The following is a 23,173-nucleotide window of genomic DNA, read 5'->3' as shown; positions in this document are numbered from 1 at the left end:
TGATAAACTGAATGTTGTTTATGAAACCAGGCTTATCAACACTCGTCATGTTTGCACACTGTTAATCATGAGACAGGGAGTATCGATGTCACCGTACCCTCGACAGATCCTCCCCTTCCTGAAGCTGGACTTTTCTCTCTGCACAGTCATTCTTGTTGCCAAGTAAAATCATGATGACATCATCAGGAGCGCATTCCTGTGCAGGATTACATTGGATTAATGGATCTAACAGGAAGGAAATGACCTGGAGTGTTTAAATGTTGAACGATAAACTGAGCAATAAACTTCAATTGACACAAAATTAAGAGACAAATTATGGATTTAAAGCACAGATAAGGTGAGATACTAGAAAATGTGACTCTGAAAAATTAACCCAGAAGATCCCATTGTGACATATGTGTCACAGACCCTTCAAAAGCTATGTAAAGTTCCTTACAGCTCTCCTTTATCCTTCACTTTAACTAATGAAGTCCCTAACTGACATATACTCAACATCCGGGGAGCATCGTTACAGGACAGTGTGTTAGTCTGTGTTTGTTAATCTGACCTTATTTCCAGAATGTAGAAGTGCTGGGTTAGTTCTGGAGATACAACAAAACTAGCTTGTTTTAAAAGTGTATTTTTGGCTTGTGTTCCAACCATTTAACCATTAAAACACGTAAATGGATGTTTTTTGGTCCATATAACTAGTTCTGAGGCGATGTCTAGAACAAAATGTTAATAATAGTTATGAAATTGTTGTTTGTTACATTATTTTAACCTTAAAATATTTAAAGTCATGTGCCAGCAATAAAAAACAAACTGAGCTGCTCACTGATACCCAGTACATATGTGTTGCGGTATTTGACAGTAAATAAATAATAAATAAGTAGTGGTGTTGCACATAGCGGTCATCATGGTAAATTATTTAAAATGGAATGTTGGTGTTGTAAAACAACTCACCTTTAATGAATTGCACACCTCTGTTCTCCCACAGTGTTCCGAGATCCAGAAATTTTTAACAGTTTGTCCAAACATACTTCAGACTGGGTGACACGGGGCATAATTTGCCCCCATAAATTGCTTTTTCCATTGTTATCCAGCTCAAAACAGCTCCACACCTCCTTGCTAGAATCTGGCGAGCCCTGACATTTAAAACAAGGCATTAATTACTTAAAAAATAACTTACTAAAGTTATTAATGCCTCGTTATTAAGTTGTTAAGAAGCTTATTAAAAACCACTGTTTACATCCTATAACGGGAGCTTCAGCTCTGAGCGCCGCCATTACTCAACTGAAAATAACATAAATATATATATATATATATATACATAGACTCTGCATTGCCTGCCTCCTGGCGCCCGGCTGCTACGCTTTGCAGAGTCTATGTATGTATATGTCTATGTTATTTTCAGTTCAGAAATGGTGGCGCTTGGAGCTGAAGCTCTCCTTATAGGATATAAACAATGTTTTTTAATAAGCTTCTTGTGCACTTTTTAAGTTATTAATGCCTCATTTTACGTATCAGGGTTTTCCGGATTCTAGCAAGGAGGTGTGGAGCTACTTTAAGCTGGATAACGGGTGAAAAAGAGATTTATTGATGCAAATTCTGCCCCATGTCACACAGTCTGAAGGATGTTTGGACAAACTGTTAAAATTTCTGGATCTCGGAGCGCTGTGGGAGAATGGAGGCGTGCTATATTTATCAAAGGTAAGTACTTTTTTATCATGTTTTACTACAAAAAAGACCATTTTACACCAGAGTTCTCCTTTAAATGATTGTGCCATGTAGACAAACAATATATCAATAATAAAAAGACTTGATTGAGAAGTTCATAACACCAACCTTAATCTGGGTGACCCAGTTGCGTACTGCACAGAAACTCTCAGAGGATGTGATGTCATACATCAACAGAAGCCCCTGGGCCTTGTGGAACACCTGTCTGGTGATGCTGTGATATCTAAAGACGAAAAATAAGAAGATAATGATGATTTTAGCACCGCTCAAAAAACCCTCTAAGCATCTTTTACTTAAGAGTTTATCAGCTGATGTGTTACCTCTCCTGGCCTGCTGTGTCCCAAACATGCAGTTTAACAGTCCTGCCTCCGAGTGTGATGTTCTGAACACAGGTATCAACACCTAGATACATCCAGGCATGCACACACACATAATTGCTCTTAGAATTAGACAACAGTTTATAAATTATTGAAATACTTATTTTATTTCCAGTTCTCTCACACACTTAGCTTTTTCTCATGTTGCACAATACAACCAATACTGAGAGAGTGATTGCTAGCACTTGATACATTAAATCAACCCAATCATATATATTTGTTTAGTTGCCACTAACAGCGCACTGTGCAGGACAAAACTCAGAAGAAAACTAACTGCTTTTACAATTGTAACATCAGATACATGGTAGACGCTTTTGTCCAATAGTCAAGTACAAAAGTAATAGAAGTTAAAGGTTAAACATTTTTATACAGGGCTTAAAGGAGGTCGAAGGGAAATAATGGGATAGAGGAGTGAAGGAGGGGAGGAAGGAAATGAGGTTAGAAGTAGTTTGAGGTGTTAAGAGAGTAAGTGCCCTTTGAAGAGCTCTGTCTTCAGGAGTTTCTTAAAGATAGCAAGAGATTCTCCTGATCTGGTAGTGGAAGGTAGTTTGTTCCACCATTGGGGAACTCTGTATGAGAACAGTCTGGATTGCTTTGTGTGAATGTTTGGCAAAGCAAGGCGACGTTCATTGGAGGAGCGCAGCGGCCGGGAGGTAGCGTAAGCCTTCAGGAGTGATCAGTGCAGGTAGGAAGGAGCTGTTCTGTCATCACCTTGTAGGCGATTGTAAGAGCTTTGAAGATACAAGAAACACATGTGGTGGAGGGCCAACCCATCCCACGAAAAACGAGCAAGACCAATTAGGCTATCATTAAACCTGAATCACAGATGGCTGTGTCATTGCCAGGGATAAGATTGGCAATTTCTCAATGACAAGATCAACAGTTAGACAGTTGTGCCACTCAGAAGCCTACACCTGACTTACCAATAGTTGAACAGTAATCAGGGCTGAAGTGTCCACTCTGGAGGCGATTCATGAACGATGTCTTCCCCACACTGCTGTTTCCTACCATCACCACATTATACACAGCTACTCCAAAATCTGGAACTACACAAGTGTGTTAAGTTCACTACAGGTTTGTGCACTGTAGTTCTCTTAAAGCAACAGTGCAGCAAGAAATCAAATTCTGCACATTTTCATTTTTCACTAAACATAACTGATCAACTAGAACAAAGAATGTTTAATATCCTAGGTTTCTTTCTTTAGCTTTGTACTGGAGCTATGTAGGTGATGTAGATCAAGGAATCAAGCAACTGATTTTTTTTTTACATTTTCTGAAATATATACACTCCTTAGTTATCTGACACAGCACACAGACACACACAGACACACACACACACCGCCACAGTTTTACAAGCCCTCAGCCACAACATCCTAACCACAAGAGAAGCCTATGTTTTTTTCCAGTGTCCTCTTTTTAAAAGAATATATATATATGGTCACCCTAATAAATTGCATACAGATTATAATGTCAGAAACTTTTAGAATTCACATCAGCAAATTAAGTTAACATTACTCTCAAAAATACTCAAAACAGATGGCGTGGCATTAACTCGCCAACATAACAATGTTTTCTTTTTGTTTAAATATAAAAAAAAGAAAACATTGAACACCAAACATGTTCTAGCTAGCAGCAGTTGGACAGTTGGAAACTGCCAATATACTTTTCAAGAATCCCCATCTGCCCCAGCTGTCCCCCTCCAAAAACGGCCATTTCTCTCTTACTTTGCTCACTCCATCTCTCAAAGTCTATCTTTTCTCTTTTTCCAGTGCTTCCATTATAGAGTGCAGACTTTCTGAGGTCATCCAATGAGACCAGGCCAGCAGATACATCCGCTTCATTCACAGCAGAGTTGTTAACATGTTCCTTTCCTAGGCTGCTGAAGGAAAGAATGACAGTGTATCATTATTATTACTAACTGGCAGTCTGAATTATTATATGTATGTCAATTCTGTCAAGCTCAAAAATCAATTCAGAAACACTTAAAAGATATGTGTAACATTGTAGAAATCCATACACATTAGATTATTTTACAATACCTTCACTGTACAAGAGTCATTCTTTGGACTATGGACAAAATAATGAATTATGTTTCTCAGATTATGATTAGAGAGACATTTTATTTATACCTGGCTTCCATGTTATCGTCTTCGACTGGTTGACAGACAGGTGTGCTCTGTGGTCCTGATGTGAAGTATGGATCACAAACCTGTACAACAGAACAAAATCATGTCTCAAGCTGTAAAAATGTAAGCAGCGTTATTTATGATGAAAATGTGAACACATAAAACTAAAAACTGAAAGTTAATGTCAAGTACATACTGTCAACTCATCAGAGAGGACTTGGGCATCTTCTGTTTTTTCCTGGTTGGGCTCAAATTCATCAGGTGGTAAACCACCCAGATTTCTGCTGCCCTTCGCAGTGCGTCTGGACCCAAACTTCCTCTTACTCCCTGGAGGAGGTAGCTCTGTAGATGCTGAGCTGTCATGGACTTTAGGAGTGAGCTCAACAGATTCTTTCTTATCTTCTGTCATTTTTACTGTAAGCATGTCCTTGGCCTTTTCTCTCTCCAGTTCAATCTTGTCCAGATTTTCTGCTTGATGTTCAGTCTCTAGGCTGTCATCCTTCATGTCTTCTGTTTGCTTGTTCCTGGGTGTCTTGCGAGTCGACCCCATTTTTCTTCTCCTCGCTGGGGAGCTGATTTCAGCTTGAATTTGAGAGTTTTGAGAGTGCTGAAGTTCGGAACTACTCCTACACTGCTCAGCTGCTGGTTGTGAATTTTCTGATGAATTATATGGAGACAGGGTATTGTTTACTGAGCTCTCTAAGATAGCAGGAGCTGTGTGACTCAGTTGACAACTCATGTTTAGTTCAAACTCAATCTCGTTGAGAAGTGAGCCTTCTGATTTATCAAACATATGGTGAATTTGTGGTTCAGTATCTTGCCCTGTTGTGTTTGCTGTAATCCCCCATCCAGAAGCTGTGTCATGAAGCAGCGTGTCCTCCATATCTTCATCAGCTCTTGGGTCCTTACCCCCTGTTTCTCCCAGAACCTCCTTTCTATCTGCTCCCTTGTAACTCCTGCGAGTTGAACCCATCTTTCTTCTTTTCTTGTCCATTTTTTCAGCTTCAGGTATCACAAGGTTTACTGAATCTGCAGGTACAGAGAGCTCTGTAGCTATGGATGGATGAGCTGTTTCTGCGTTAGATGTACAATTTAAGTTCCTCAGTGTCTCAGCCTCTAAACTAGCTTCCTGAGTAACTGCTGTACTTTCTTCAAGCTCTAGTTCCTTAGTGGTGCCTTCTTCTTTCAGCTCTTCAGTGGCCTCCTTCTGGTCATCTCTAAGGTGTTGCTCTTTAGGATTTGAGCCCTTCTCCGATATCACAATACATTGAAGGTTTTTGAAATCTTGTAAGTGAAGATCAGTAGCTGCATTTTGTAGTTGTGTTTCTTTTTCCAGAGATGGGTCAATCATACACAGTGAAAATCCACTCAAATCACTCTGTGATTCAATCATTAGGTCTGTAGAAATGTCATAATGAGTGGTTTCTTGAGAACATCTCTCCTCCACACCATGTTCAGTTTCTTCTGCAGCTTCAGTATCTTTCAATTGTCTTTCCTCTTCTTCATTATCTGGTCTGTGTCCTCCTTGAGGTTTTCGGGTTGATCCAAATCTTTTCTTTTTCTTACTCTGGCTCTGTGGATGGAGTTCTGTGATTTTCATTTTTACATTTTCATGATCATTCCCATCTTCATCTGTCTTGGACTCACTTACTGGTGATGGTTGTATGTTAGTAGTTAAAATCAGTTCAGCTGTTTGAGAAGATAATTCAGAAAGTACATGTTGTTCTGAACACACATTTTCAGTGGTGGGATCTTCTGTTTGACTGGCACCAATTTCTTCTTTTGCTGGCATACTTTCCTCTTCAATAACTATTTGTGTGCCTGATTTGATAGATCTATCTGCAAGGTTAAAAGCACTCTCTTCACCATACCTCTCCTCTTCATCTTTTGCACCTTGATTTTCTTCTTCTTCATTTATCTTTTTCTTGTCTCGTCCATGGAGCTGCTCTCTATGACTTCTTCGAGTTGATCCTATTTTTCTCTTTTTCCCAGATGTGCTCAGTTCTGAACTCTCAGGGATCACATTATCCTGAATGGTGTTTGATTCCTGTGTGTGAATGAGTGAGTCTGTGCTTGTATGACTTTGGATTATGTTTGTTGGCTTCTCTAGTTCTATGCTATCTTGAATTTGAACATTAATCTCTGAGGATTTTGAGTCATCAACCTTCTCAACCTCTAGTACCAATTTGTGATGTACGTCTGTAATTTGCACAGGTTTTTCTGCTGGCAGATCTACCCCTCCACACTCTCCTGTTTCATCTGATGATTCAGCAGTTACCTTTTCCAAAGGTGGGTCAAGCATACTCAGTGATGGTTCACTCATATCACTCTGTGATTCAATCAGCAGGTCTGTGGAAATCTCATAATGAGTGGTTTCTTTAGAACATCTCTCCTCAACATCATTTTCAGTTTCTTCTGCAGCTTCTGTATCTTTCCATTTTCTTTCCTCTTCTTCATTATCTGGTCTGTGTCCTCCTTGAGGTTTTCGGGTTGATCCAAATCTCTTCTTTTTCTTACTCTGGCTCTGTGGATGGAGTTCTGTAATTTTCAATTCTACATTTTCATGATCATTCCCATCATCTGGGTGTTCAGTGAGTGGGGATGGTTGTATGTTAGTAGACAAACTCAGTTCAGCTGTTTGAGAGGATGATTCAGAAAGTACATGTTCTGAACACACTGCTGGAAAATCATCAGTGGTGGGATCTTCTGTATGAATGGTGCTTTCTTCTTCTTTTGCTTCCATACTCTGCTCTTCATTAACATTTTTTGTGTCTTCGAAATTCCTATTTTTGTCTTTTTCACAAATATTTTCTTCTTTTTCGTTAATTGTTTTTCTGCCACCTCCGTGGAGCTGCTCTCTGTGACTCCTTCGAGTTGAGCCAATCTTTCTTCTTTTCCCAGATGTGCTCAGTTCTGGATTGTGAGCAATCGCACTACCCTCAGTTGTTTTTATTTCCTGTATGTGAATGCCTAAGCTGGTGCTTTCTGGCTCTCTGTCTGTTGGCTCCTCTGGATGGACTTCAGATATATCATGATGCAAAAACTGTTTTATTTGGTCAGGTGTAATTGCATGAATATTTTCGGCATTCACTGGAATACCTACTCTATCATGAGTTTCAGTATTAACCTCTGAGGATTCAGTCTCATCAACCTTCTTAATCTCTAGTACTGGTTTTCCATGTCCTTCAGAATTTTCCAACAGTCTATCTTCTTTGCTTACGTCATGATCAACAGTGTGAACAACAGTATCTGTCAATGCAACAAATGGCATATGAAACCTTTCACATTCTCCTGTTTTGTTTGTTGAATCAGCAATTTCTTTTTCCGGAGAAGGGTTAATCACACTCAGTGATCCACTCAAATCACTCTGTGATTTAGTCAGCAGGTCTGCAGTACTTTCATGATGAGAGATTTCTGGAGAACATCTCTCCTCCACATCATGTTCAATTTCTCCTGCAGCTTCTGTATCTTTCCATTTTCTTTTCTCTCCTTCATTATCTGGTCTGTGTCCTCCTTGAGGTCTCCGGGTTGATCCAAATCTCTTCTTTTTCTTATTCTGGCTCTGTGGATGGAGTTCTGTGATTTTTATTTCTACATTTTCATGATCATTCCCATCTGTCTTGGAGTCTGAAGTTTCGGTTACTGGTGATGGCTGTATGTTAGTAGTTAAACTCAGATCAGCTGTTTGAAAGGATAATTCAGAAAGTAAATGTTGTTCTGAACCCAATGCTGTAAAATCTTTAGTAGTGGGATCTTCTGTAGGACAATTGCTGATTTCTTCTTCTGGTTCCATAGTCTCCTCTTCAGTAAGTTTCTCAGCTGCGTTTGTGCCTGAAATGCAAGATCTTTCTATAAGATACAAATCATTTTTCTCTATATACCTCTTTTCTTTATTGATTTCACTTATATTTATCTTTTCCTTGTCACCTCCATAAAGCTGCTCTCTATGACTTCTTCGTGTTCTCCTTTTCCCAGATGTACTCAGTTCTGGAGTCTCTGTGATCACATTATCCTGAATGGGGACCGATTCCTGTGTGTGAATGAGTGTGGTTGTGTTTTCTGACTCTTTGTGTGTTGTCTTCTCTAGATTGTCTTCAGATGTACTGTGATCCTGTGGGATCTGGCCTGTTAGGTCAGATATAGCTTCACGTCTATTTTCTGTATTCACTGGAATGTCTACACTATCATGTGTTTCAGTAATAAACTCCTCTGTGCCACTGGTTAGAGGAGCATGAACTTGGTTGGGGCTTCCATTTTCACGATTGTCCTCATCAACTACCTCAGATATTTCCTGAGAAACATCATGGTGTGTGTGAGTATTATTCTGCATGTCTGTGCTGATATGGGGCATTTTTTGCTTATCAGTGGATTCAAAGTTATCAAACTTCTCATCCTCCAGTAATGATTTTTCATGTATTCTTATCATTTCCACTAGTCCTTCTGTTTTACTTGCTTCATTGACAACAGGCTGAACATCAGTATCTGTTAATGTGGCATTCGACTTATCAGTTGTCCCATGTTCTCCTGTTTCATCTGTTGATTCAGTGAGCAGGTTTGTAGGAACTTCATGATGAGAGGTTTCTGGAGAACATCTCTTCTCCACATCATGTTCAATTTCTTCTGCAGCTTCTGCATCTTTCAATTGTCTTTCCTCTTCTTCATGATCTGGTCTGTGTCCTCCTTGAGGTTTTCGGGTTGATCCAAATCTCTTCTTTTTCTTACTCTGACTCTGTGGATGTAGTTCTGTGATTTTCATTTCTACATTTTCATGATCATTCCCATCATCTGTCTTTGAGTCTGAGAGTTCAGTTACTGGTGATGGTTGTATGTTAGTAGTTAAACTCAGTTCAGCTGTTGTAGAAGATAATTCAGAAAGTACATGTTGTTCAGTGGTGAAATCTTCTGCAGAACAGATGGTTTGATCTTCTTTTGGTTCCATACTCTCCTCTATTAATTTTCCATGTACTCCTATCACTTCCACTAGTCCTTCTGCTTTGTTTACTCCATGGTCGACAGCATGAACATCAATATCTGTTGACGCATCAGAGGATCTATCTATCCCTTCACACTGTCCTGTATTATCTGTTGATTTAGCTATTTCTTTTTCAAGAGCTGGACCAAGCATACTAAGTGGTAGCCCACTCACATCACTCTGTGTTTCATTGAGTAGGTCTGTAGGAACTTCATGACGAGTGGTTTCATCAGAACATCTCTCCTCCACATCATGTTCAATTTCTTCTGCAGCTTCTGTATCTCTCCCTTTTCTTTCCTCTCTTTCATTATCTATTGTTTTAGGAATAACATCCACTGTGCCACTTGTTAGAGGAACATGAACTTGGTTGGGACTTCCACTTTCATTGTTGTCCTCATAAAGTTCTTCAACTACCTCAGATATGTCCTGAGAAACATCATGGTGTGTGGAAGTATTATTCTGCATGTCTGTGGTGATATGGGGCATTTTCTGCTCATCAGTGGATTCAAAGTCATTAACCGTCTCATCCTCTAGTACTGATTTTTCGTGTACTTCTATCATTTCCACTAGTCCTTCTGTTTTACTTGCTTCACAGACAATAGGCTGAACATCAGTATCTGTTAATGTAGCATGTGACATATCAGTTGTCCCATGTTCTCCTGTTTCATCTGTTGATTCAATAAGCAGGTCAGTAGGAACTTCATGATGAAAGGTTTCTGAAGAACATATCTCCTCCACATCATGTTCAATTTCTTCTACAGCTTCTGTATCTTTCAATTGTCTTTCCTCTCCTTCATTATCTGGTCTGTGTCCTCCTTGAGGTTTTCGGGTTGATCCAAATCTCTTCTTTTTCTTACTCTGGCTCTGTGGATGGAGTTCTGTGATTTTCATGTCTACATTTTCATGATCATTCCCATCATCTGGCTTGGACTCTGAGGGTTTGGTTACTGTTGACAGCTGTGTGTTAGTAGTTAAACTCAGTTCAGCTGTTTGAGAAGATAATTCAGAAAGTACATGTTGTTCAGTGGTGGGATCTTCTGCAGAACAGATGGTTTTATCTTCTTTTGGTACCATACTCTCCTCTACTAATTCTCCATGTACTCCTATTTCATCTGTTGATTTAGCCATTTCTTTTTCAAGGGCTGGACCAAGCATACTAAGTGGCAGCTCACTCACATCACTCTGTGATTCAGTGAGCAGGTCTGTAGTAACTTCATGATGAGTGGTTTCATCAGAACATCTCTCCTCCACATCATGTTCAATTTCTTCTGCAGCTTCTGTATCTCTCCTTTTTCTTTCCTCTTCTTCTTTATCTATTGTTTTGGGAATAACCTCCACTGGGCCACTTGTTAGAGGAGAATGAACTTGGTTGGGGCTTCCACTTTCATTGTTGTACTCATCAAGTTCTTCAACTACCTCAGATATTTCCTGAGAAACATCATGGAGTGTGGAAGTTTCATTCTGCATGTCTATATTTATATGGGGCATTTTCTGCTCGTCTGAGCCATCAACCTTCTCATACTCCAGTACTGGTTTTTCATGTACATTTATTATTTCCACTAGTCCTTCTGTTTTACTTGCTTCACAGACAATAGGCTGAACATCAGTATCTGTTAATGTAGCATGTGACATATCAGTTGTCCCATGTTCTCCTGTTTCATCTGTTGATTCAATAAGCAGGTCAGTAGGAACTTCATGATGAAAGGTTTCTGAAGAACATATCTCCTCCACATCATGTTCAATTTCTTCTACAGCTTCTGTATCTTTCAATTGTCTTTCCTCTCCTTCATTATCTGGTCTGTGTCCTCCTTGAGGTTTTCGGGTTGATCCAAATCTCTTCTTTTTCTTACTCTGGCTCTGTGGATGGAGTTCTGTGATTTTCATGTCTACATTTTCATGATCATTCCCATCATCTGGCTTGGACTCTGAGGGTTTGGTTACTGTTGACAGCTGTGTGTTAGTAGTTAAACTCAGTTCAGCTGTTTGAGAAGATAATTCAGAAAGTACATGTTGTTCAGTGGTGGGATCTTCTGCAGAACAGATGGTTTTATCTTCTTTTGGTACCATACTCTCCTCTACTAATTCTCCATGTACTCCTATTTCATCTGTTGATTTAGCCATTTCTTTTTCAAGGGCTGGACCAAGCATACTAAGTGGCAGCTCACTCACATCACTCTGTGATTCAGTGAGCAGGTCTGTAGTAACTTCATGATGAGTGGTTTCATCAGAACATCTCTCCTCCACATCATGTTCAATTTCTTCTGCAGCTTCTGTATCTCTCCTTTTTCTTTCCTCTTCTTCTTTATCTATTGTTTTGGGAATAACCTCCACTGGGCCACTTGTTAGAGGAGAATGAACTTGGTTGGGGCTTCCACTTTCATTGTTGTACTCATCAAGTTCTTCAACTACCTCAGATATTTCCTGAGAAACATCATGGAGTGTGGAAGTTTCATTCTGCATGTCTATATTTATATGGGGCATTTTCTGCTCGTCTGAGCCATCAACCTTCTCATACTCCAGTACTGGTTTTTCATGTACATTTATTATTTCCACTAGTCCTTCTGTTTTACTTGCTTCACAGACAATAGGCTGAATATCAGTATCTGTTAATGTGGCATTCGACATATCAGGCAGGTCTGTAATCAATTCATGATGAGTGGTTTCTTCAGAATACCTCTCTTCCACATCATGTCCAATTTCTTCTGCAGTTTCTGTATGTTTCAATTGTCTTTCCTCTTCTTCATTATCTGGTCTGTGTCCTCCTTGAGGTTTTCGAGTCGATCCAAATCTCTTCTTTTTCTTATTCTGGCTCTGTGGATGGAGTTCTGTGATTTTCATTTCTACATTTTCATGATCATTCCCATCATCTGTCTTTGAGTCTGAGGGTTTGGTTACTGGTGATGGTTGTTTGTTAGTAGTTAAACTCAGATCAGCTGTTAGAGAGGATACCTCAGAAAGTATATGTTGTTCTGAACACACTGCTGAAACATCTTCAGTGGTGAGATCACCTGTAGGACAAACATTTTGATCCTCTTTTGGTTCTATAGTCTCCTCTTCAGTGAGTTTGTCATCAGTTTTGGATATTTCATCATGTATGTCAGCTTGATTTTCTTCTTTTTCATTTATCTTTTTCTTGTTTCCTCCATGGAGCTGCCCTCTATGACTTCTTCGTGTTGAGCCTATCTTTCTCCTTTTCCCAGATGTGCTCAGTTCTGGAGTCTCTGTGATCACATTATCCTGAATGGTGACTGATTCCTGTGTGTGAATGAGTGTGGTTGTGTTTTCTGACTCTTTGTGTGTTGTCTTCTCTAGATTGTCTTCAGATATACTGTGATCTTGTGGGATCTGGCCTGTTAGGTCAGATATAGCTTCACGTCTATTTTCTGTATTCACTGGAATGTCTATAGTATCATCTTTTTCAGCAATAAACTCCACTGTGCCACTTGTTAGAGGAGCATGAACTTGGCTGGGGCTTCTATTTTCATTGTTTTCCTCATCAAGTTCTTCAACCACCACATCTATTTCCTGAGAAACATCATGGTGTGTGTAAGTATTATTCTGCATGTCTGTGGTGATTAATGGCATTTTCTGCTCATCGGTGGATTCAGAGTCATCAACACTTTCTTCCTCCAGTACTGTTTTTTCAGGTACTTCTATAATTTCCACAAGTCCTTCTGTTTTACTTGCTTCACAGACAAAGGGCTGAACATCAGTATCTGTTAATGTTGCATGTGACATATCAGTTGTACCATGTTCACCTGTTTCATCTGTTGATTCAGTGAGCAGGTCTGTAGGAACTTCATGATGTGTGGTTTCTGGAGAAAATCTCTCCTCCACATCATTTTCAATTTCTTCTACAGCTTCAGTATCTTTCTTTTTTCTTTCCTCTCCTTCATGATCTGGTCTGTGTCCTCCTTGAGGTTTTCGGGTTGATCCAAATCTCTTCTTTTTCTTATTTTGGCTCTGTGGATGTAGTTCTGTGGTTTTCATTTCTACATTTTCATGATTATCCCCATCATCTGTCTTTGAGTCTGAGAGTTCAGTTACTGGTGATGGTTGTATGTTAGTAGGTAAACTCAGTTCAGCTGTTTCAGAAGATAATTCAGAAATTAAATGTTGTTCAGTGGTGGAATCTTCTGCAGAACAGATGGTTTGATCTTCTTTTGGTTCCATACTCTCCTCTACTAATTTTCCATGTACTCCTATCACTTCCACTAGTCCTTCTGCTTTGTTTACTCCATGGCCGACAGCATGAACATCAATATCTGTTGACGCATCAGAGGATCTATCTATCCCTTCACACTGTCCTGTATTATCTGTTGATTTAGCAATTTCTATTTCAAGAGCTGGACTAAGCATACTAAGTGGTAGTCCACTCCCATCACTACAGGATTCAGTAAGCAGGTCTGTAGTAACTTCATGAAGAGGGGTTTCATCAGAACATCTCCCCTCCACATCATGTTCAAGTTCTTCTGCAGCTTCTTTATCTTTCATTTGTCTTTCCTCTCCTTCATTATCTGGTCTGTGTCTTTCTTGAGGTTTTCGGGTTGATCCAAATCTCTTCTTTTTCTTACTCTGACTCTGTGGATGGAGTTCTGTGATTTTCATTTCTACATTTTCATGATCATTCCCATCATCTGTCTTTGAGTCTGAGGGTTTGGTTACTGGTGATGGTTGTATGTTAGTAGTTAAACTCAGATCAGCTGTTTGAGAAGATAATTCAGAAAGTACATGTTGTTCAGTGGTGGGATCTTCTGCAGGAAAGATGGTTTGATCTTCTTTTTTTTCCATACTCTCCTCTACTAATTTTCCATGTACATGTTTTTCAAGAGCTGGACCAAGCACACTAAGTGGTAGCTCACTCACATCACTCTGTGATTCAGTAAGCAGGTCTGTAGTAACTTCACGATGAGTGGTTTCTTCAGAACATCTCTCCTCCACATCATGTTCAATTTCTTCTGCAGCTTCTGTATCTCTCAATTGTCTTTCCTCTCCTTCATTATCTATTGTTTTAGGAATAACCTCCACTGTGCCACTTGTTAGAGGAGCATGAACTTGGCTGGGGCTTCCACTTTCATTGTTGTCCTCATCAAGTTCTTCAACTACCCCAGATATTTCCTGAGAAACATCATGGAGTGTGTAAGTATTATTCTTCATGTCTGTGGTGATTAATGTCATTTTCTGCTCATCGGTGGGTTCAGAGTCATCAACAATTTCTTCCTCCAGTACTGTTTTTTCAGGTACTTCTATAATTTCCACTAGTCCTTCTGTTTTACTTGCTTCGCAGACAACAGATTGAACATCAGTATCTGTTAATGTGGCATGTGACATATCAGTTTCTCCTGTTTCATCTGTCAACTCAGTAGGCAGGTCTGTAATCAATTCATGATGAGTGGTTTCTTCAGAATACCTCTCCTCCAAATCATGTTCAATTTCTTCTGCAGCTTCTGCATCTTTCAACTTTCTTTCCTCTTCTTCATGATCTGGTCTGTGTCCTCCTTGAGGTTTTCGGGTTGATCCAAATCTCTTCTTTTTCTTACTCTGACTCTGTGGATGGAGTTCTGTGATTTTTATTTCTACATTTTCATAATCATTCCCATCATCTGTCTTGGACTGTGAGGGTTCGGTTACTGTTGACAGCTGTGTGTTAGTAGTTAAACTCAGTTTAGCTGTTTGAGAAGATAATTCAGAAAGTAAATGTTGTTCAGTGGTGAAATCTTTTGAAGGACGGATGGTTTGATCTTCTTTTTGTTCCATACTCTCCTCTACTAATTTTCCATGTACTCCTATCACTTCCACTAGTCCTTCTGCTTTGTTTACTCCATGGTCGACAGCATGAACATTAATATCTGTTGACGCATCAGAGGATCTATCTATCCCTTCAATCTCTCCTGTTTCATCTGTTGATTTAGCAATTTCTTTTTCAAGAGCTGGACCAAGCATACTAAGTGGTAGCTCACTCATATCACTCTGTGATTCAGTGAGCAGGTCTGTAGTAATTTCATGATGAGTCGTTTCCTCAGAACATCTCTCCTCCACATCATGTTCAATTTCTTCTGCAGCTTCTGTATCTCTCCTTTTTCTTTCCTCTTCTTCATTATCTATTGTTTTATGAATAAACTCCACTGTGCCACTTGTTAGAGGGGCATGAACTTGGTTGGGACTTCCACTTTCATTGTTTTCCTCATTACGTTCTTTAACCACCACAGATATTTCCTGAGAAACATCATGGTGTGTGGAAGTTTCATTCTGCATGTCTATATTTATATGGGGAATTTTCTGCTCATCTGAGCCATCAACCGTCTCATCCTCCAGTACTGGTTTTTCATGTACATGTATTATTTCCACTAGTCCTTCTGTTTTACTTGCTTCACAGACAATAGGCTGAACATCAGTATCTGTTAATGTGGCATTCGACATATCAGGCAGGTCTGTAATCAATTCATGATGAGTGGTTTCTTCAGAATACCTCTCTTCCACATCATGTCTAATTTCTTCTGCAGTTTCTGTATGTTTCAATTGTCTTTCCTCTCCTTCATTATTTGGTCTTTGTCCTCCTTGAGGTTTTCGGGTTGATCCAAATCTCTTCTTTTTCTTACTCTGACTCTGTGGATGGAGTTCTGTGATTTTCATTTCTACATTTCCATGATCATTCCCATCATCTGTCTTTGAGTCTGAGTGTTCAGTTACTGGTGATGGTTGTTTGTTAGTAGTTAAACTCAGATCAGCTGTTAGAGAGGATACCTCAGAAAGTATATGTTGTTCTGAACACACTGCTGTAACATTTTCAGTGGTGGGCTCATCTGTAGGACAAACATTTTGATCCTCTTTTGGTTCTATAGTCTCCTCTTCAGTGAGTTTGTCACTAGTTTTGGATATTTCATCATGTGTGTCAGCTTCATTTTCTTCTTTTTCAGTTATCTTTTTCTTGTTTCCTCCATGGAGCTGCCCTCTATGACTTCTTCGTGTTGAGCCTATCTTTCTCCTTTTCCCAGATGTACTCAGTTCTGGAGTCTCTGTGATCACATTATCCTGAATGGGGACCGATACCTGTATGTGAATGAGTGTGGTTGTGTTTTCTGACTCTTTGTGTGTTGTCTTCTCTAGATTGTCTTCAGATATACTGTGATCCTGTGGGATCTGGCCTGTTAGGTCAGATATACCTTCACGTCTATTTTCTGTATTCACTGGAATGTCTATGCTATCATGTGTTTCAGCAATAAACTCCATTGTGCCACTTGTTAGAAGATCATGAAACTGGTTGGGGCTGCCATTTTCATTGTTGTCCTCATCAAGTCCTTCAACCACCACAGATATGTCCTGAGAAACATCATGGAGTGTGTAAGTATTATTCTGCATGTCTGTGGTGATTAATGTCATTTTCTGCTCATCAGTGGATTCAGAGTCATCAACAATTTCTTCCTCCAGTACTGTTTTTTCAGGTACTTCTATCATTTCCACTAGTCCTTCTGTTTTACTTGCTTCACAGACAATAGGCTGAACATCAGTATCTGTTAATGTGGCATTCGACATATCAGGCAGGTCTGTAATCAATTCATGATGAGTGGTTTCTTCAGAATACCTCTCTTCCACATCATGTCCAATTTCTTCTGCAGTTTCTGTATGTTTCAATTTTCTTTCCTCTTCTTCATTATCTGGTCTGTGTCCTCCTTGAGGTTTTCGGGTTGATCCAAATCTCTTCTTTTTCTTACTCTGACTCTGTGGATGGAGTTCTGTGATTTTCATTTCTACATTTTCATAATCATTCCCATCATCTGTCTTTGAGTCTGAGGGTTTGGTTACTGGTGATGGTTGTATGTTAGTAGTTAAACTCAGATCAGCTGTTAGAGAGGATACCTCAGAAAGTATATGAGGTTCTGAACACACTGCTGAAACATTTTCAGTGGTGGGTTCTTCTGTAGGACAAACATGTGGATCTTTTGGTTCTATAGTCTCCTCTTCAGTGAGTTTGTCATCAGTTTTGGATGTTTCATTATGTGTGTCAGTTCGATTTTCTTCTTTTTCATTCATCTTTTCCTTGTCACCTCCATAAAGCTGCTCTCTATGACTTCTTCGTGTTCTCCTTTTCCCAGATGTGCTCAGTTCTGGAGTCTCTGTGATCACATTATCCTGAATGGGGACCGATTCTTGTATGTGAATGAGTGTGGTTGTGTTTTCTGACTCTTTGTGTGTTGTCTTCTCTAGATTGTCTTCAGATATACTGTGATCTTGTGGGATCTGGCCTGTTAGGTCAGATATAGCTTCACGTCTATTTTCTGTATTCACTGGAATGTCTATAGTATCACATTTTTCAGCAATAATCTCCACTGTGCCACTTGTTAGAGGAGCATGAACTTGGTTGGGGCTTCCATTTTTATTGTTTTCCTCATCAAGTTCTTCAACCACCTCAGATATTTCCTGAGAAACATCATGGTGTGTGTAAGTATTATTCTGCATGTCTGTGGTGATTAATGTCATTTTCTGCTCATCAGTGGATTCAGAGTCATCAACAATTTCTTCCTCCAGTACTGTTTTTTCAGGTACTTCTATAATTTCCACTAGTCCTTCTGTTTTACTTGCTTCATTGACAATAGGCTGAACATCAGTATCTGTTAATGTAGCATGTGACATATCAGTTTTTCCATGTTCTCCTGTTTCATCTGTTGATTCAGTGAGCAGGTCTGTAGGAACTTCATGATGAAAGGTTTCTGGAGAACATATCTCCTCCAAATCATGTTCAATTTCTTCTGCAGCTTCTGCATCTTTCAATTGTTTTTCCTCTCCTTCGTTATCTGGTCTGTGTCCTCCTTGAGGTTTCCGAGTCGATCCAAATCTCTTCTTTTTCTTATTCTGGCTCTGTGGATGAAGTTCTGTGATTTTTATTTCTACATTTTCATGATCATTCCCATCATCTGGCTTGGACTGTGAGGGTTCGGTTACTGTTGACAGCTGTGTGTTAGTAGTTAAACTCAGTTCAGCTGTTTGAGAAGATAATTCAGAAAGTACATGTTGTTCAGTGGTGTGATCTTCTGCAGGAAAGATGGTTTGATCTTCTTTTTGTTCCATACTCTCCTCTACTAATTTTCCATGTACATGTTTTTTAAGAGCTGGGCCAAGCTTACTAAGTGGTAGCTCACTCACATCACTTTGTGATTCAGTAAAAAGGTCTGTAGTAACTTCACGATGAGTGGTTTCTTCAGAACATCTCTCCTCCACATCATGTTCAATTTCTTCTGCAGCTTCTGTATCTCTAACCTCTATTGTGACACTTGTTAGAGGAGCATGAACTTGGCTGGGGCTTCTATTTTCATTGTTTTCCTCATCAAGTTCTTCAACCACCAAAGATATTTCCTGAGAAACATCATGGAGTGTGTAAGTATTATTCTGCATGTTTGTGGTGATTAATGCCATTTTCTGCTCATCAGTGGATTCAGAGTCATCAACAATTTCTTCCTCCAGTACTGTTTTTTCAGGTACTTCTATAATTTCCACTAGTCCTTCTGTTTTACTTGCTTCACAGACAACAGATTGAACATCAGTATCTGTTAATGTGGCATGTGACATATTAGTTTCTCCTGTTTCATCTGTTGATTCAGTGAGCAGGTCTGTAGGAACTTCATGATGAGAGGATTCTGGAGAACATATCTCCTCCACATCATGTTCAATTTCTTCTGCATCTTTCAACTTTCTTTCCTCTTCTTCATGATCTGGTCTGTGTCCTCCTTGAGGTTTTCGGGTTGATCCAAATCTCTTCTTTTTCTTACTCTGGCTCTGTGGATGAAGTTCTGTGATTTTTATTTCTACATTTTCATGATCATTCCCATCATCTGGCTTGGACTCTGAGAGTTTGGTTACTGTTGACAGCTGTGTGTTAGTAGTTAAACTCAGTTCAGCTGTTTGAGAAGATAATTCAGAAAGTAAATGTTGTTCTGAACACACTGCTGTAAGATCTTCAGTGGTGAAATCTTCTGCAGAACAGATGGTTTGATCTTCTTTTGGTTCCATACTCTCCTCTACTAATTTTCCATGTACTCCTATCACTTCCACTAGTCCTTCTGCTTTGTTTACTCCATGGCCGACAGCATGAACATCAATATCTGTTGACGCATCAGAGGATCTATCTATCCCTTCACACTCTCCTGTATTATCTGTTGATTTAGCAATTTCTATTTCAAGAGCTGGACCAAGCATACTAAGTGGTAGTCCACTCACATCACTCTGTGATTCAGTGAGCAGGTCTGTAGTAACTTCATGATGAGTGGTTTCTTCAGAACATCTCTCCTCCACATCATGTTCAATTTCTTCTGCAGCTTCTGTATCTCTCCTTTTTCTTTCCTCTTCTTCATTATCTATTGTTTTAGGAATAACCTCCACTGTGACACTTGTTAGAGGAGAATGAACTTGGTTGGGGCTTCCACTTTCATTGTTGTCCTCATCAAGTTCTTCAACTACCTCAGATATTTCCTGAGAAACATCACGGGGTGTGGAAGTTTCATTCTGCATGTCTATATTTATATGGGGCATTTTCTGCTCATCTGAGCCATCAACCGTCTCACCCCCCTCCAGTACTGTTTTTTCATGTACATTTATTATTTCCACTAGTCCTTCTGTTTTACTTGCTTCACAGACAATAGGCTGAACATCAGTATCTGTTAATGTGGCATTCGACATATCAGGCAGGTCTGTAATCAATTCATGATGAGTGTTTTCTTCAGAATACCTCTCTTCCACATCATGTTCAATTTCTTCTGCAGTTTCTGTATGTTTCAATTGTCTTTCCTCTTCTTCATTATCTGGTCTGTGTCCTCCTTGAGGTTTTCGGGTTGATCCAAATCTCTTCTTTTTCTTACTCTGGCTCTGTGGATGGAGTTCTGTGATTTTCATTTCTACATTTTCAAGATCATTCCCATCATCTGACTTGGACTCTGAGAGTTCAGTTAATATTGACAGCTGTGTGTTAGAAGTTAAACTCAGTTCAGCTGTTTCAGAAGATAATTCAGAAAGTACATGTTGTTCAGTGGTGGGATCTTCTGCAGAACGGATGGTTTGATCTTCTTTTGGTTCCATACTCTCCTCTACTAATTTTCCATGTACTCCTATCACTTCCACTAGTCCTTCTGCTTTGTTTACTTCATGGTCGACAGCATGCACATCAATATCTGTTGACGCATCAGAGGATCTATCTATCCCTTCAATCTCTCCTGTTTCATCTGTTGATTTAGTAATTTCTTTTTCAAGAGCTGGACCAAGCATACTAAGTGGTAGTCCACTCACATCACTCTGTGATTCAGTGAGCAGGTCTGTAGGAACTTCATGACGAGTGGTTTCTTCAGAACATCTCTCCTCCACATCATGTTCAATTTCATCTGCAGCTTCTGTATCTCTCCTTTTTCTTTCCTCTCTTTTATTATCTATTGTTTTATGAATAATCTCCACTGGGCCACTTTTCAGAGGAAAATGAACTTGGTTGGGGCTTCCACTTTCATTGTTGTCCTCATTATGTTCTTCAACTACCTCAGATATTTCCTGAGAAACATCATGGAGTGTGGAAGTTTCATTTTGCATGTCTGTGGTGATATGGGGCATTTTCTGCTCATCTGAGTCATCGACCGTCTCATCCTCCAGTACTGGTTTTTCATGAACATTTATCATTTCCACTAGTCCTTCTGTTTTACTTGCTTCACAGACAATAGGCTGAACATCAGTATCTGTTACTGTGGCATTCAACATATTACTACTTCTATATTCTTCTGTTTCATCTGTTGATTCAGTGAGCAGGTCTGTAGGAACTTCATGATGAGAGGTTTCTGCAGAACATATCTCCTCCACATCGTGTTCAATTTCTTCTGCAGCTTCTGTGTCTTTCAATTGTCTTTCCTCTCCTTCATTATCTGGTCTGTGTCCTCCTTGAGGTTTTCGGGTTGATCCAAATCTCTTCTTTTTCTTACTCTGACTCTGTGGATGGAGTTCTGTGATTTTCATTTCTACATTTTCAAGATCATTCCCATCATCTGACTTGGACTCTGAGAGTTCAGTTAATATTGACAGCTGTGTGTTAGAAGTTAAACTCAGTTCAGCTGTTTCAGAAGATAATTCAGAAAGTACATGTTCAGTGGTGGGATCTTCTGCAGAACAGATGGTTTGATCTTCTTTTGGTTCCATATTCTCCTCTACTAATTTTCCATGTACTCCTATCACTTCCACTAGTCCTTCTGCTTTGTTTACTTCATGGTCGACAGCATGAACATCAATATCTGTTGACGCATCAGAGGATCTATCTATCCCTTCAATCTCTCCTGTTTCATCTGTTGATTTAGCAATTTCTATTTCAAGGGCTGGACCAAGCATACTAAGTGGTAGCTCACTCACATCACTCTGTGATTCAGTGAGCAGGTCTGTAGTAACTTCTTGACGAGTGGTTTCTTCAGAACATCTCTCCTCCACATCGTGTTCAATTTCTTCTGCAGCTTCTGTGTCTTTCAATTGTCTTTCCTCTCCTTCATTATCTGGTCTGTGTCCTCCTTGAGGTTTTCGGGTTGATCCAAATCTCTTCTTTTTCTTACTCTGACTCTGTGGATGGAGTTCTGTGATTTTCATTTCTACATTTTCATGATCATTCCCATCATCTGTCTTTGAGTCTGAGAGTTCAGTTACTGGTGATGGCTGTATGTAAGTAGGTAAACTCAGTTCAGCTGTTTTAGAAGATAATTCAGAAATTAAATGTTGTTCAGTGGTGGAATCTTCTGCAGAACGGATGGTTTGATCTTCTTTTGGTTCCATATTCTCCTCTACTAATTTTCCATGTACTCCTATCACTTCCACTAGTCCTTCTGCTTTGTTTACTTCATGGTCGACAGCATGAACATCAATATCTGTTGACGCATCAGAGGATCTATCTATCCCTTCAATCTCTCCTGTTTCATCTGTTGATTTAGTAATTTCTTTTTCAAGAGCTGGACCAAGCATACTAAGTGGTAGCTCACTCACATCACTCTGTGATTCAGTAAGCAGTTCTGTAGTAACTTTATGAAGAGGGGTTTTGTCGGAACATTTCTCCTCCACATCATGTTCGATTTCTTCTGCATCTTCTGTATCTCTCCTTTTTCTTTCCTCTCTTTCATTATCTATTGTTTTGGGAATAATCTCCCTTGGGTCACTTGTTAGAGGAGCATGAACTTGTCTGGGGCTTCCATTTTCATTATTGTCCTCATCAAGTTCTTCAACTACCTCAGACATTTCCTGAGAAACATCATGGTGTGTGTGAGTATTATTCTGCATGTCTGTGGTGATATGGGGCATTTTCTTCTCATCAGTTGATTCAAAGTCATCAACCGTCTCATCCTCTAGTACTGATTTTCCATGTACTTCTATCATTTCCACTAGTCCTTCTGTTTTACTTGCGTCATTGACAAAGGGCTGAACATCAGTATCTGTAAATGTGGCATGTGACATATCAGTTTTTCCATATTCTCCTGTTTCATCTGTTGATTCAGTGAGCAGGTCTGTAGAAACTTCACGATGAGAGATTTCTGGAGAACATCTCACCTCCACATCATGTTTAATTTCTTCTGCAGCTTCTGTATCTTTCATTTGTCTTCCCTCTCCTTCATTATCTATTGTTTTAGGAAAAACCTCCATTGGGCCACTTGCTAGAGGAGCATGAACTTGGTCGGGGCTTCCACTTTCACTGTTTTCCTCATGAAGTTGTTCAACAACCTCAGATATTTCCTGAGAAACATCATGGGGTGTGTAAGTATTATTCTTCATGTCTGTTGTGATATGGGGCATTTTCTGCTCATCAGTTGATTCAAAGTCATCAACCATTTCTTCCTCCAGTACTGATTTTTCATGTACTTCTATTATTTTCACTAGTCCTTCTGTTTTACTTGCTTCATTGACAACAGGCTGAATATCAGTATCTGTTAATGTGGCATTCGACATATCAGTTTTTCCATATTCTCCTGTTTCATCTGTTGATTCAG

General features: G+C 39.5%; 1 protein-coding gene across 8 annotated transcripts in view; it reads right to left on the bottom strand.

Moving 5' to 3' along the window:
• rab44 (RAB44, member RAS oncogene family) overlaps positions 1 to 23,173 on the bottom strand; it is a 24,943-nt gene extending 1,770 nt beyond the window's left edge. The window contains exons 1-9 of one of the 8 annotated variants that reach the window (XM_049479638.1): positions 19,560 to 23,173; positions 10,608 to 11,516; positions 4,416 to 9,605; positions 4,223 to 4,302; positions 3,818 to 3,972; positions 3,017 to 3,139; positions 2,037 to 2,118; positions 1,825 to 1,939; positions 98 to 196 (exon numbers count right to left, since the gene is read on the bottom strand). In XM_049479638.1, the coding sequence (XP_049335595.1) occupies positions 98 to 196; positions 1,825 to 1,939; positions 2,037 to 2,118; positions 3,017 to 3,139; positions 3,818 to 3,972; positions 4,223 to 4,302; positions 4,416 to 9,605; positions 10,608 to 11,516; positions 19,560 to 23,132 (10,326 nt within the window). In that variant the 5' untranslated portion in view covers positions 23,133 to 23,173. Of the gene's footprint in view, positions 1 to 97; positions 197 to 1,824; positions 1,940 to 2,036; positions 2,119 to 3,016; positions 3,140 to 3,817; positions 3,973 to 4,222; positions 4,303 to 4,415; positions 11,517 to 11,600; positions 12,447 to 15,395; positions 18,322 to 19,559 lie in introns of those variants that run through there. The other 7 variants (XM_049479641.1, XM_049479635.1, XM_049479636.1 and 4 more) reach the window with 7 other exon arrangements.

Source organism: Astyanax mexicanus, chromosome 5, assembly GCF_023375975.1.
Source record: "Astyanax mexicanus isolate ESR-SI-001 chromosome 5, AstMex3_surface, whole genome shotgun sequence".
Lineage (NCBI taxonomy): Eukaryota > Metazoa > Chordata > Actinopteri > Characiformes > Acestrorhamphidae > Astyanax > Astyanax mexicanus.
This window is presented reverse-complemented; position numbering and strand designations above follow the sequence as displayed.